General features: G+C 42.6%; 1 protein-coding gene across 2 annotated transcripts in view; it reads left to right on the plus strand.

The window, feature by feature from the left end:
* Positions 1–541: 541 nt before the first annotated feature.
* LOC144040301 (uncharacterized) overlaps positions 542–12,110 on the plus strand; it is a 29,925-nt gene continuing 18,356 nt past the window's right edge. Inside the window, exons 1-4 of one of the 2 annotated variants that reach the window (XM_077554410.1) lie at positions 542–1,183; positions 2,131–2,184; positions 5,057–5,239; positions 5,319–5,383. In XM_077554410.1, coding sequence (XP_077410536.1) covers positions 5,229–5,239; positions 5,319–5,383 — 76 coding nt within the window. In that variant the 5' untranslated portion in view covers positions 542–1,183; positions 2,131–2,184; positions 5,057–5,228. The remainder of the gene's footprint in view (positions 1,184–2,130; positions 2,185–5,056; positions 5,240–5,318; positions 5,384–12,110) is intronic. The other variant, XM_077554411.1, reaches the window with a different exon arrangement.

Below are 12,110 nucleotides of genomic sequence, written 5' to 3' on the forward strand. Positions count from 1 at the left end.
TTGCTACAAATATGCAGCGCCACCGTGTGGACGTGCTATGTACATTCACACGCAGACATTGCAGCCAATCTCCTGAAAGAATGTCTAAAATGATTCACAGGCTTTCTTCTTTTTCTCCCCCCTCAATCATGGCTGGTGCGTCACACACACACACACACACACACACTCCCATGGAGACCCTCATCCCTGTGGGAAAGCGTACGGGAGGGGGCTCAAAAGCTTATCGAGTGCCTCCTCGCCACCGAGCGAGGACCAACAAGATGAAACTTCACTTGAAAGCCGCCGCGTGGGCTTATTTGGACCTGACGCCGAGGATGAGAGAAATCTGACGTGATTCCTTCGAGAGAGAGAAAAAAATCAAAATAACATTTCTGACATTCTGTCCGTCAAATACAAGCCAAAAAACAAAAGTGGCCAATCAGAGTAGAAGAAAGTTGTACAATCATGTCATCAAGGAGGAGATTGATTTGGCGGTGTAATGACGTCATTCTTGGCTTCTGTGCAGGAAGAACAACAAAGTTGCCACCTCAGCCTTTTCTCTTCTCTTTCTCGGCTTTGCTGTTGTCCGAGCAGACAATGGAAAGTGTTCTTGGGAGAGGACATTTGTCGTCATTAGTGGAAGGGATTACAACACTTATAACACCGCGTAAAAGTGTGTGGTCACTCGTGATGACAAAAAATCAGCAAGGTCAGTACTACCTACGGTTGTCGTGATAAAGTCATACAGAAATTTGCCACTAGGGGGTGGGATGCTCTTTTCAGTAAATGTAAGAAGAGAAGTAGAAGAAGAAAAGCAGGAAGTGGTGGAAATGTTTGTCTCAGGTGGAAAATGAGGTGACGTCTTTGCTCTTTCCCTTACAAAAACGCCAAATAAAGTCCTGTAATAGAAGAACATTAATGATCATTTATGTTCCGAAGAATAAAAACGTGCAAGATACTAGTTATATATATATATATATATATACACATATATATATATATATGTGTGTGTGTGTGTGTTTTGGATCGTCTTTGACCAGGTTGTGTAATTTCTTCCTTTTGTTGATTAAAGCCGTGATAATTCTCTCTTTTTTTTTGTCATGCTGCCCCGCTCCTTCCTTCCTGAACAAACGATGAGCACACGATGGGAGAAGGAAAGTGGAAAAGTTTTGGTGGATTTACCCGAGCGAGCGGGAGTGTTGAGGTAAACGTCCGTCCATCTGTCAGCTCATCTCAGGACAAAAGAAAAACTGCAGAGGTTTAGTGGAAATGGTTTGATGTAACACTTGGCTGGAACGCAATGATTTGGAAAAGATGCGAATGGACACAAGAATTGCACAAAACCGCGCAAATGTAGGGATTGACGTTCTTACGACTTGAGCAAAGTAAATGATAGAAAACACAACATAAGATGAGCAGCACGGTGCGCTAGTGGTTAGCACGTCTGCTCCACAGTTGTGAGGTTGGAGGGTCGTGCTGCAAATTGTCTTGAGTGACGATGATGAACAATTCTGATCTCAGCCGAGGATTGCTGCAAAAAGTGTTTGGCTTTAGATGTCAAAGAGCAAAAATGCGTCAGTGTGCGCTCGTGTGAATTTTCAGTCAAAAGCGAAAATCTTGACATTCCCGCCGAGTCTGCTTGATGTCTCGAATGTTTCCATGTCCTCGGGAGAGAGAGAAACATTTTGTTGCAAGGCACATTTTCAAAGCAGGGAAAGAAAACAAAACAAAGGCATTTAAGATGGCGGCGTTGCACAAGGTTGTGTGTACCAAAAAAGAAAGAAAGACGTTCTTCAACCTTGGGTTAATAACAAACCACAAAATGTAGCCACTGACAATTAGAGAATTGATTAGCTCCGTGAAATAAGATTTTTTTTGTTGTTGCATGTTTATCAGTGTTTCTTGAAGATTTTTTTTTTATTATAATGCATTTCAATTGATGTCAATTAAATGTGTTTTTGCTCTTTGTGGGCGGGCCAGTCGTAAATTCCCACCAATGGCAGCGGTCGACTGTAGAGGAAATAAAAACGTTTTTAGTTTAATAATATATATATATATATATACATATATTATTAAGGAAGTAACCACAGGTTTGTATGTAAAGTCTTCTTCACAAGATGGAAGACTTACTGTATTTTTTTTTTTTGTTAGGTCAAGTTGTGGATGGCAAAGCGTGGCCTTGCGGAGGTGCAATTCCAAAGCAAGGTAACGTTTGTGTTTACAAAAATTCAAAGCAGGCTCAAAGGTGAGGTTGCACGTGCATTGATGTTGACGATAACCAGTGGTAACGTAACAATTTTTCAATTTGTGATAAATGAACCCAAGCCCGACAGGAGACTCCTGGTAGACGCGCAGCACTTCATTTTTTCCGTCTGACTTTCCGCCAGCATCTGCAGTCAGGCCAAGCGCGGCATGAATGAACAAAGTCTGGCTGCTTCACTTACGCACACGCACGCACGCACACACCTCTCTTTGCCGACTACTTTAAAATCCCAACAAAACGGCGCCGCAGGATTGTTACATTGCCATTTAATTCAAGCCATTTTCGAATCTCAAGCTCATCTTTTGATGAGATTTTTGCATTCTGCTCTGATTTTTAAGTTTAGCACTTAGAGTGATTCTGGAGGCGGAATGTTGGACTTTCTTGGGGGCTTTTTTTTTTTTTTAAAGATCAACTTTCACTCTTAAAAGCAGACGTGACCTTTCAGCTCAAGTTGCTGCCAATCACTCTTAGCACAGATAGACAAATACCCCATCCACCGACCCCCCCCCGCACATAGCCCCTCTTTTTCCTTTGACAACCTTCTGTCGGTGGCTGATCTTTTGTCAACTAAACATTTGGATTTCAGCTTCAAAGCACACATAAACACACATTGCACCCCCCCCCCCCCTCATCCATAAAATTCCCCAAATGAATCTAAAAACTCTTGTTGGTATGAATAGCTTTTGTCATGAATATTCGTTCGTGTTACTCATTGACAAATGAAAGAGAATGTCAACAGAAACATTTGCAAACAAAGGGATGCTAATAATAATAATAATAACTACATTGGTTATAATACAGTGTTATCTCAAGTTACCAGTGACCCAACTACAATGTGTTCCAAAATATGAGCTGACGCTTGGCTGATTTTTTTCTGTCTTGAGTTGAGAGCAAAAAGCAGCAGAAAGTGAAGCATTTGTATTTGAAGTTGAAGTTTACGCATAAAACAAACACAAGCAAAGACCAGAAAACCGACTCGGCTAGCTTCATGCTAGCATACATGACAAAAAGCCACTGACAGGCTAACAAAATTAGCATTGCTGTTGTGGCAGTTGCGTTACGAAATCGTCTTGACTTACAAGTTTCATTTGTTCTGTGACGACGTCGTATCATGCAAACAAGCAAACAAAGAAGATTTTCACAATCAAGTGACATCCGTAGCTTTTTGCTCGCAAATATTGTTGAATCTCTCCGTTTCTCTGTGAATTCAAATATTCATTGCTTCGACCAACATTTTAACATCATTTAAACATCGCGAGGTGCGAGCGGCTTATCAACAACGGCCTCTGGAGCGGCGTCCCTCGCATGCCAGCGCGCCGCCTATCAGTCCCACGCTGTCAGGAACGCCGTCTTTATCGCCGCGCCGCCATGTTTGTTTGCTCAAGGGAAATTCCAAGTGGCCCCCACCGCCCCCAAAAAACTCTTGAGGCCAGACAAGGTGGCGAACCAAAGGACCATGACGTCACTCATCACTTTCTTCCCAGAAAATAGACTTGATGTGGGGACGTTCCGATGTGACGCTAGCGTTAGCATTGTGGCCACTGAATTATGCACGTGAATGGAAAATTGTACATGAAGAAATACATTATATGCACGCGTAGCAGTGTTGTATGCTAGCTAGGCCGCTAATATATCCGTTTCTGAAAAAAAACAAATGTGAGCTTGTTGATGTTTGGAGATGATGTCGTTTGATTGTTCGCCCCTCCCAGGTTTCACAAGCCCCTTAACACATGTTGGGGGGGGCTCGAGTTTTAATCAAGAGCTACTGACCGTTTGTGGAGAAGATTGTTTTGGTTGCAAAACAAATGGCAAAATATCGGAAACAGTCACAAGACGAGTTTTTTTTTTTTTTTGGGTGGGGGGGGGTCTCAAGTGCTGCAGCCTTTTAGTGGGTTTCTCGCCGCTCCGGTCTTCTGCTAAGTCAACAAAGCGGGATAGCGTTTACAATCCCGCCAATCCTCAAGAGGAAGCTTCATGCACTCGATTTCAAAAGGCTTGACTTGGTTCCAAAAATTGTTTATAAAAGGGGCGGGGTTGGAAAAGGCTAGCCACTGAGACGGCCACGATGTTGGTGTTTAATGAATTGATCGTGTGGTTATCCATGACCTGAACCGTTTATCTTGACGAGCGTCGCGGGAGTGCTGGAGCCTATCCCGGTAGTTTTTTGACTTATTGTCCAAGTTACTGTAAGCGCGTGTCCAAATAAAGTACTGTGTAGTGTGTTGGTCTTCTGGGCTCACTATTTGGCAAACGTCTCACTATTTAGCGCAAAGTCTCCCTCCGTTACAGGCACAAAGGAGTCGTAGTGTCAACTTTCTGTCATGTCATTGCTAAATAATGAGCTACTACTTTTTAAAAGGAGTGAACTCGATGAGGGCTCACTATTTGGCAACAGTCTTTACTGTTCTTATCTGATGACTTAAAGAGTCGATGATGTCATCCAATTGATGTGACGCTTATTAGGGAGCGTTTGTTGACGTCAACTCCCGACTTTGTTGCTCGTACCTTTTGTAATGCTGCTCAAATGCTTGCAAATGATTTGGACTTACAAAAAGACGACGTCGGCCGAGCGGGACGACATCCAAGAAGAACCTTCGAATGTATATTTGAAGCGCTTTGGGGGATAATGAAAGAGAAATGGATGTTTTGAGGTCAAGGCCACACGGGAAGACGCGTGACATCAAAGTGAAAGTGAGCAAGACGAGGACGACTTACTTGACTGCTGTGTGTGTTGGGTGGGGCGTGGGGGGGTCGGGATTAGAGGCCGGTGGTCCGGAATCGGGTTTCAAACTCCCCTTCCCGCCCATTTTTTAGGGAGCCGGTGCACTGAAGCTGCTTTGTTTGGACCAGGAGGAAGAGGAGGAGGAGGAGGAGGAGGAGGAGGAGAAGCCGGCCTTTTTAAGCCCGGAGCGAAGCGGCAGGAGTCCGAGTGGGCTTCCATCTCTCTCACTTGAGCAGAGTTTCGCGGCGGTCCGAAGCTGTGGAGATGAACTCACGGTAAACAAACAAACACGTTGAAATGGAAAAGTTTGAAAAGAACTTTGAATTGGATTTGTGTGTGCGTGCGTGCGTGCAGGATTCCTCCCTGGTGCGTTGGACTATTTCTGCTCCTGAGTTTGTCGGCGGGTGAGCAGCTGGAAGGTGAGTTTTGACGACGCGTCACCGGATGACTCGGGAATGAATGACCGCGTGACGCTTGCTCGTTTTTTTAAATGTTTTATTCTGACTTGCAAAAGTTTTGTTTAGTTGTGACAAAAGTGGAAGACGTGTTGGTCGCGTTTGGCCAACTTTGCGTCTGCTTTATTTTCATTCTGATATTCAGTTTGTCCTTTTCCAAGACGGCAATTGAAGCCAAATGACTATTTTGGGTGTTAAGTTTCTTTTCCTTTTTGTTTGGATGACACCGAATGAATGAAAGGTCAACAATGTTGACTGTAAAAGTTGTTGTGTGTTGATTTGTCATTTGCTGAGTCAGCCGTATTCCAAAATAGTCTAATATTTCACTTTCACCTTTTCTAAATAGATCTTCTTCTCTTTTTTTTTAACACTATAAAAGCTTCTCCACGAAAGTGTTTATCTGTTTATTGCCTTTTGATCGCAAGCACGTCTTATCCAAAGTGAGACGGCGCAAATATTCCATCTGTTCCTACTTGTGGCTCATTACGGCGGGCGGTCGTGTTTGTCTTGTCTTTTGATCACATTTTCAGTCACACAAAGCGTCAAATGCTGGCGTTTTTACAAACAATTTGATTTCTTTCAACCTCCTTTGGGGCCGCATTTCCAAACAAAAAGTGAATTTCTGCTTTCCCACAGATGAGGTCATAAAAGGTCCTAAAAGTAGCAGGACGTGCACGGAGCATTTTCATGACGCTAACGACGCTGACAAACACTTCGAATGCGTTTGATAACATCAGCTTTTCATGGCAATTATTTGCCAAAAGTCCCCTAAATTCCCAAATCCAACTTGATTCACCAGCTTTTGTTGCCATGGTTACATCACATCTTGGACACTTGATTAGGTACACCAATGCAATCTAATATCGTGACGAGTTTCACGTATGTTGCCTCCATCTTGTGGCATCTCGAAGCAACCATGAAGCTTTACAAGAAGATATTTCTTTTTGCAGATTCTCAGTGACTGCGCTTGATCACACTCACGGATGTTCCTAATATTTTGGCCCTCCCATGAGGCCAAACCAGTCATCTGGTGCAGGTGTACCTAATGAATTGTCCATCCCGCAAGTGTCCGGCTGTGGGACGGCGCTGGCTGCCGTGCCGCTATCTGCAACTGTGATCGGCGCGTGACAAAAGCAGCATTGTGCTGCTTCGTTAGCGGTAATTGGGGGACCTGATCCTTAACGAGAGCGGACCCCCTTCAGACAGAGCGGGATTGTTTGTCGGTCGGGAAAGTCAAATGAAAAAGAAGCTCGCCTGGGAAAAAAAAAAAAAGTTAGCTCATCTTTCTACACCAAATTAGTGTTTATTTGTATTTGTATCATCAAAATCTAATAGTTTGATTAGCCTAGCCTCATTAGCACTTACAGCTGCTAAATATTTGGCTAACAAACTACTTGTTTGTTTAAAAAAAAAAAAAAGTATTTTATGCTACATTGCTTTAGCAAAGTTGGCTGGCTAAATGTCAAACTCACGTTTGAGTGCAAACAAGCAACCGCAGTTTTTTACACACACACACACAAATGATTGGTTCAATTCTGTCCCGTTTAGTTTTCGAGCCATCAAGTCTAACCATACAGCTAACGTAGCTAACATGAGCTAATTTGCTACGTTTTCTAGCTACAGAGCCAGCTTAGCTAAAACCAACAGGCTAATTCATCAGTTTGCTAACTTGGCTATGTTTTCTTGAGAAATTGTAACATTAGCATGCTAATTCTCACAAGGTTCCAAGACAATTAGCTTTTATAACAAAAAAATGTTTGTGCTAGTTCAGAAAAATCATTCTGCAAGCTAAAGCTAAAATGCTAGCTAATGTATTTCATGAGGCTTTTGGCTGACAAGGCTGACAACTTTTCTGGTCGACTGAAGTGAAAATAAATCGTTCAAAAAGTACATTTTGAAAGGATTTTGTGTTTGTGGGAACTATTAGCGGCACGGGCATGTTTTTGAGTATTTCCAAACAAATCAGTGCACATAATTGCCACTTGAGTGCAAGCTACTGTTGTTGCCTGATCCAAATCCAATCAACTTTGGAGTGAACGTTCCGCCGGTTAGCTTCTCATCCGTAGTAGCTTAGCGTTGTAATTCTTTCCAAAAGCTGCGTCCTGTCAGGATCTTGTCTAAACACCGACTTGGCTTCTGCTGCGCTTTGATGGCGGTCATCATCTGGTCCGCGGCCTTGCGGCATCCAAAAAGGACTTCACGAGCCAACCGCCACATCGCAATCAGAACCCCCCCCCCCCCAAAAAAAAAAAAAAAAACTCGTGATGGGGTAAAAGTGAAAATATGTTATTACCTTACAAATGAGATAACAAATTCAAAAATCTTTTTTTTCCATTTATAATAACCATTTTTAATAACATTGTATATTTCAATGAATGTTAATGAATTTTAATGGGCTGATCAACTGCACAGGTTAAATAATGAGTTTGTCGTCGCTACTCTGTAGTTGAGGTAAATAAAGACCGCAAACGTCACATTCCACTTGCCGCCAAACTGTCAAATGTGCCTTGTGATGAGTTTATTAATGACTTTCCCTCTACTTTATTCCCTTTTTTTGTGCATCAGAATGAACTTCAAAGTGTGTTTTGAAAAGGAAACGTTTAAAATTCCCCACGCAGGAAGTGACAGCGGCGTGGGGCGGCGTGCTATCTAAATGGAAGGCGGCAAATCAAAACACGAGGGGGAAACAGGAATGGCTAAATTTACTCGCGACAAAACAACAATCAACTTTCTTAACCTCAACCTTCTTAAAAAAAAAAAAAAGGACAAACACATAAAGTGACGGCCTCAAGTTTGGGTTTGAAGTCTAGTTGTAATTTTACAACTTCAATACAAGAACACAAAAAAAAATGTAAGTGGTTGTTTGGGAAATAGTTGTTAGCTGTTAGCATGAAATGATAAGATTTTTTAAATTTAAAAAAACTTCTTTTTTTTTTAGCACATTAGTTTAGACATCTCTTAAGTGTGGGAAAAGCTTGAGGTAGTTTGTCCTTCGCAGCCAAATGTTTTGCTCTGCTTTATGAAACATTGTGGCTTCTCTATGTTGTTAGCTTTTAGCATGTTAGCTCAGACATTTCTAAGGTCTGCTCAAAGCAGTTTTAACGGTTTTGAGGTTACAGTTGTGGCACTTCCTAGTCTGGTTTAGGGCGCTAACATTAGGGAGGCATCACGGCTTCTCTGTGATGGTTGTTAGCGTTTACAACATTAGGTTAGACATTTGTTTTAGCATTTTTGCTCAAACATTTCTAAAATGTGGGAAAGGCTTGTTCAGTGTTTGGGTTTGGTTAGATGGCTTTACCAGCCTCGTGTCTTGTCTGTGACGTCGCTAGCTGTTAGCATGTTAGCTTATATGTTTCCAAAGTTTGGCAAAGGCTGATTTAATGTCATCAATTTGAAGCAGTTCAGCTTGCATCGTGGAACTTCCTAGTTCCTGATCTGGTTTCAGGACTCTAAGCAATAGCTACAAAGTAGAAAAAAGAAGAAAAAAAACGCATCCTTAATGATGATGTTGGCTTTTAGCATGCTAGGGCAGATGCTTCTAAACTGTAGAACAGGTTGGCTCTAAATGGTTCATCTTTAGGGCACAAGACTGCTAAAAGCTTGAGAAACATCCTGACTTTTCTCTGTGAAGTTGTTAGCTTTTAGCATGTTAGCTTTTAGCAGAAGATCCCAAAACAACACGGCTGGTCGTCAAAGTGTTTGTTGATCTGGGAGCGCTTGGCATCCTGGTGTCTGGAGCGCCTCGTATGGAAAGTGTTGGTCAGAGCGCAACGTGGAGATGGAGCTGAAAACAAGCAGGTAGTGTTATGTTGTCGTCATAGCAGAAGGTCGGTCAGAAGGAGTGTCGAGAGAAGGATGACTTCCAAAAAAAAAAAAAAAAACCTGCGTATCTCGTACGAAATAATGCTGTTCTATTAAAGCCATGGTTGTCAATTCATTCTTAGCAAGCACTAAATCTTGTTTCTGCGGTTCATTGACGCCGCTTGTCTTATGTTGTGTTCCTTTGTTGTCTTATTGTTTTGTTGACTCAGCTGGGCTGCAGCTGTGTTTGTGTTGTTTTTCAACACACTGCAAGCAAGCAGCAGCTCATCAGCATTTCAAATGAAAGTTTGCTCCGATTGTTGGCTGGTAAACGCGAACACTTCAGTTTCCGTCCTGCAAGGTCGTTTTAATGAACAAAAGTTTACACTCCGCCCGCCGGCCGGCCAAAGTTGATAAGCGGAGCCGCTGGCTGCTCTTTTATTTTCTAAATATTTCTATTAGAAAAGTCGCAGCCCGTTGCAGTGTTGATGCTTAGCAGCGAGATGAGAATGAGAAAAAAATCATGTGGTTTTCTTTTGGTCACCATCGGAATGTAAGCTGCTTTTATGATTTGTTGGGTTATTTCACACCCAAATTCCTGGTGTTTATCGTTATTATTATTACAGATTTCTCAACTGATTCAAACATTGCAATTTCAAAAATAAGCACAAAGCTCAGGAAGCGTTTTTCACATTCTCTTGTTTTTTGTATTCTACATTTAAATTCAAATGAAATCAGTCTCACATTCACCCGTTTAGCTCCTAAAAAACGATTCAGCCGCTATCGCTCTGTGTGTATCATTCAATTAGCATTGCAAATGTAAGCTATGCTAACAATTCAAAATTTCAGTCTCGCTCTTTTGTCCCTCTGCTCATTGGATTTCATGAGGGAACTCCGAAGATGTCGATGAAGGTCGTTTATGACCGAGCCTTTCCAATCTCCTTATTGACTAAAAGAGAGGTTGCTAATGTATGGTTCGCCGCTTCTATCTGCCCCGCCAGATGCTTTGATGAAAAAACACGGTTATCAATGATGTCACAATATTCACGGTATTAACTCATTGACTGGCAGCCGTTTTCACTGAAGCAACCCCCTTTGCTCCCGGCTGTTTGACTGGATTTTGACTGATTTTGCAAGGCCCACACAATTGTTCTATTGCTATAAAACATGGAAGCTACCAAAAGAAAGATTAGATTCTCTTCTTTCATCAGGAAAAAAAAGTATGTTTCTATCGGTTTTTGTTTTGCAGCAATTAGCATTAGAATATAGCGAAGTTTCATCAATATTCACATTCCTGGTGAAAACACTGACAAAAAGACCTTTTTGCAACACGGCCCTGGTTGATCTCTTATACTCTGACGCCACCTGCTGGCCATTTTTGTAGTAACTACCGTTGCTTTAAGCGTTCTCTTCAGTTCAGGTTCTGCATCAAAGCCTTCCGTATGCTCTAGCATTTAAAAAAAAAAACGTATCAATACGTTTTTGGGAGCACGGCAATATTTAATATAGTCCGTATTTATACGTTTTTGGAGCAAATGAGTTAAAAGTGCCTTGCTATCGGCGTGGTCTTGTTTTCCTGCGATATAATGAGCGACAAAAACAAAACTCTCTGAATCCGTCCTTTTCCGTGTTTTGTGTTATGCCAGCAAACGGACTTGCCAGCATTCACTATGCAAGTCAAAGAAGCAGTAAAAAGATCTTAGGAATGATTCACTGTCTGTACTTAGCCAGAGAAGGACAAGAACAAGTTGAAATTGGTAGTAAAGTCAAACGAGTCCTGAAGGATAAATTGTCCGGTTCTGGCAGAGCAAACAAAGCAAAACCTGTTTTTTTTTTTTGGCAACGTCTGACTTTCTGCAATCAAAACTCGTCCTATTGACAAAAAGCAGGTGCTTTTGTTTGCTAGCATCAGCAAGCAATTTGTTTGCAGGGGACGACCTGGAACCGATTGTCTCGCCGATCATTCACATTCCGGCGAAACTGTTGAGCAAGACGCCAAACGGAAATGTAGAAGCTGAAAGTGCATAAACGCGGCTGTCGGTTGGTCAGCCGGAGCGGGAATTGACCCGACGCGCTCCAAAAAGAACCCCGAGAAACTGACGGGCTGCCAGCACGTACTTGTTTGTGGATTTTTTTGCTGGCTGGCAGACACATGTGACCTGCTCTGTTTTAGGAAGGAGCGAGGCTGTCGCTTCCAAATCTGGAGCGCTTTCACGGCCTGAGCAAACACACACACGTGCACGCGCGCACACACACACACACGTGCTTCAACTGGTGACGTTTCCTCAAGATCTTGGACCTTGCGGGCGCTTGCTTAGGACTTCGGACCGCCTGGGAGCACTTGAACTCTATTCTAACGCTAGCTCTTGGCGTCACACGGAAATGCAACAGAATATTGAATTGGCAGCAATAACAAGCTTCTTCCACTCTTGGTCAGATGTCCAAATGTCTCAAGGTCCATTCGGAGCTTCCTTCCTGGAGTCTGGGTTGGTGGCGCCGACGTTGGACGCTGCGAACACAAAAGAGCGTCTTCCAAACTCTTCCTACACAACTGGAAGCATTTGAATTCAGTTTCCGTTTCTGAAACCAAATTCAGGAATTCGAATATCGATTTGCCACAACGGTGTACAGCACGGTGGCGGAGTGGCTAGCCGGCGTCTTACAGTTCTTAGGTTCTGTGTTTGAATCTCTGCTGTGGCCTTTGCACCTTCTTCCTGGGTTGATTGAAGATCTCAATCCATGGGAACGTGATCTCGTTTGGCGTCAGCTCTCTCCGTGACCGTTCGTGAGGAAAACCGGCATTGGAAAGGAATCAAATCGCTCGATAAGGTCTGATTGATTACCATCAAATCTTTTCAAATTGGATTATCTTATCAATGATTGCATCAAA

This window comes from Vanacampus margaritifer, chromosome 20 (genome assembly GCF_051991255.1).
Source record: "Vanacampus margaritifer isolate UIUO_Vmar chromosome 20, RoL_Vmar_1.0, whole genome shotgun sequence".
Taxonomy (NCBI): domain Eukaryota; kingdom Metazoa; phylum Chordata; class Actinopteri; order Syngnathiformes; family Syngnathidae; genus Vanacampus; species Vanacampus margaritifer.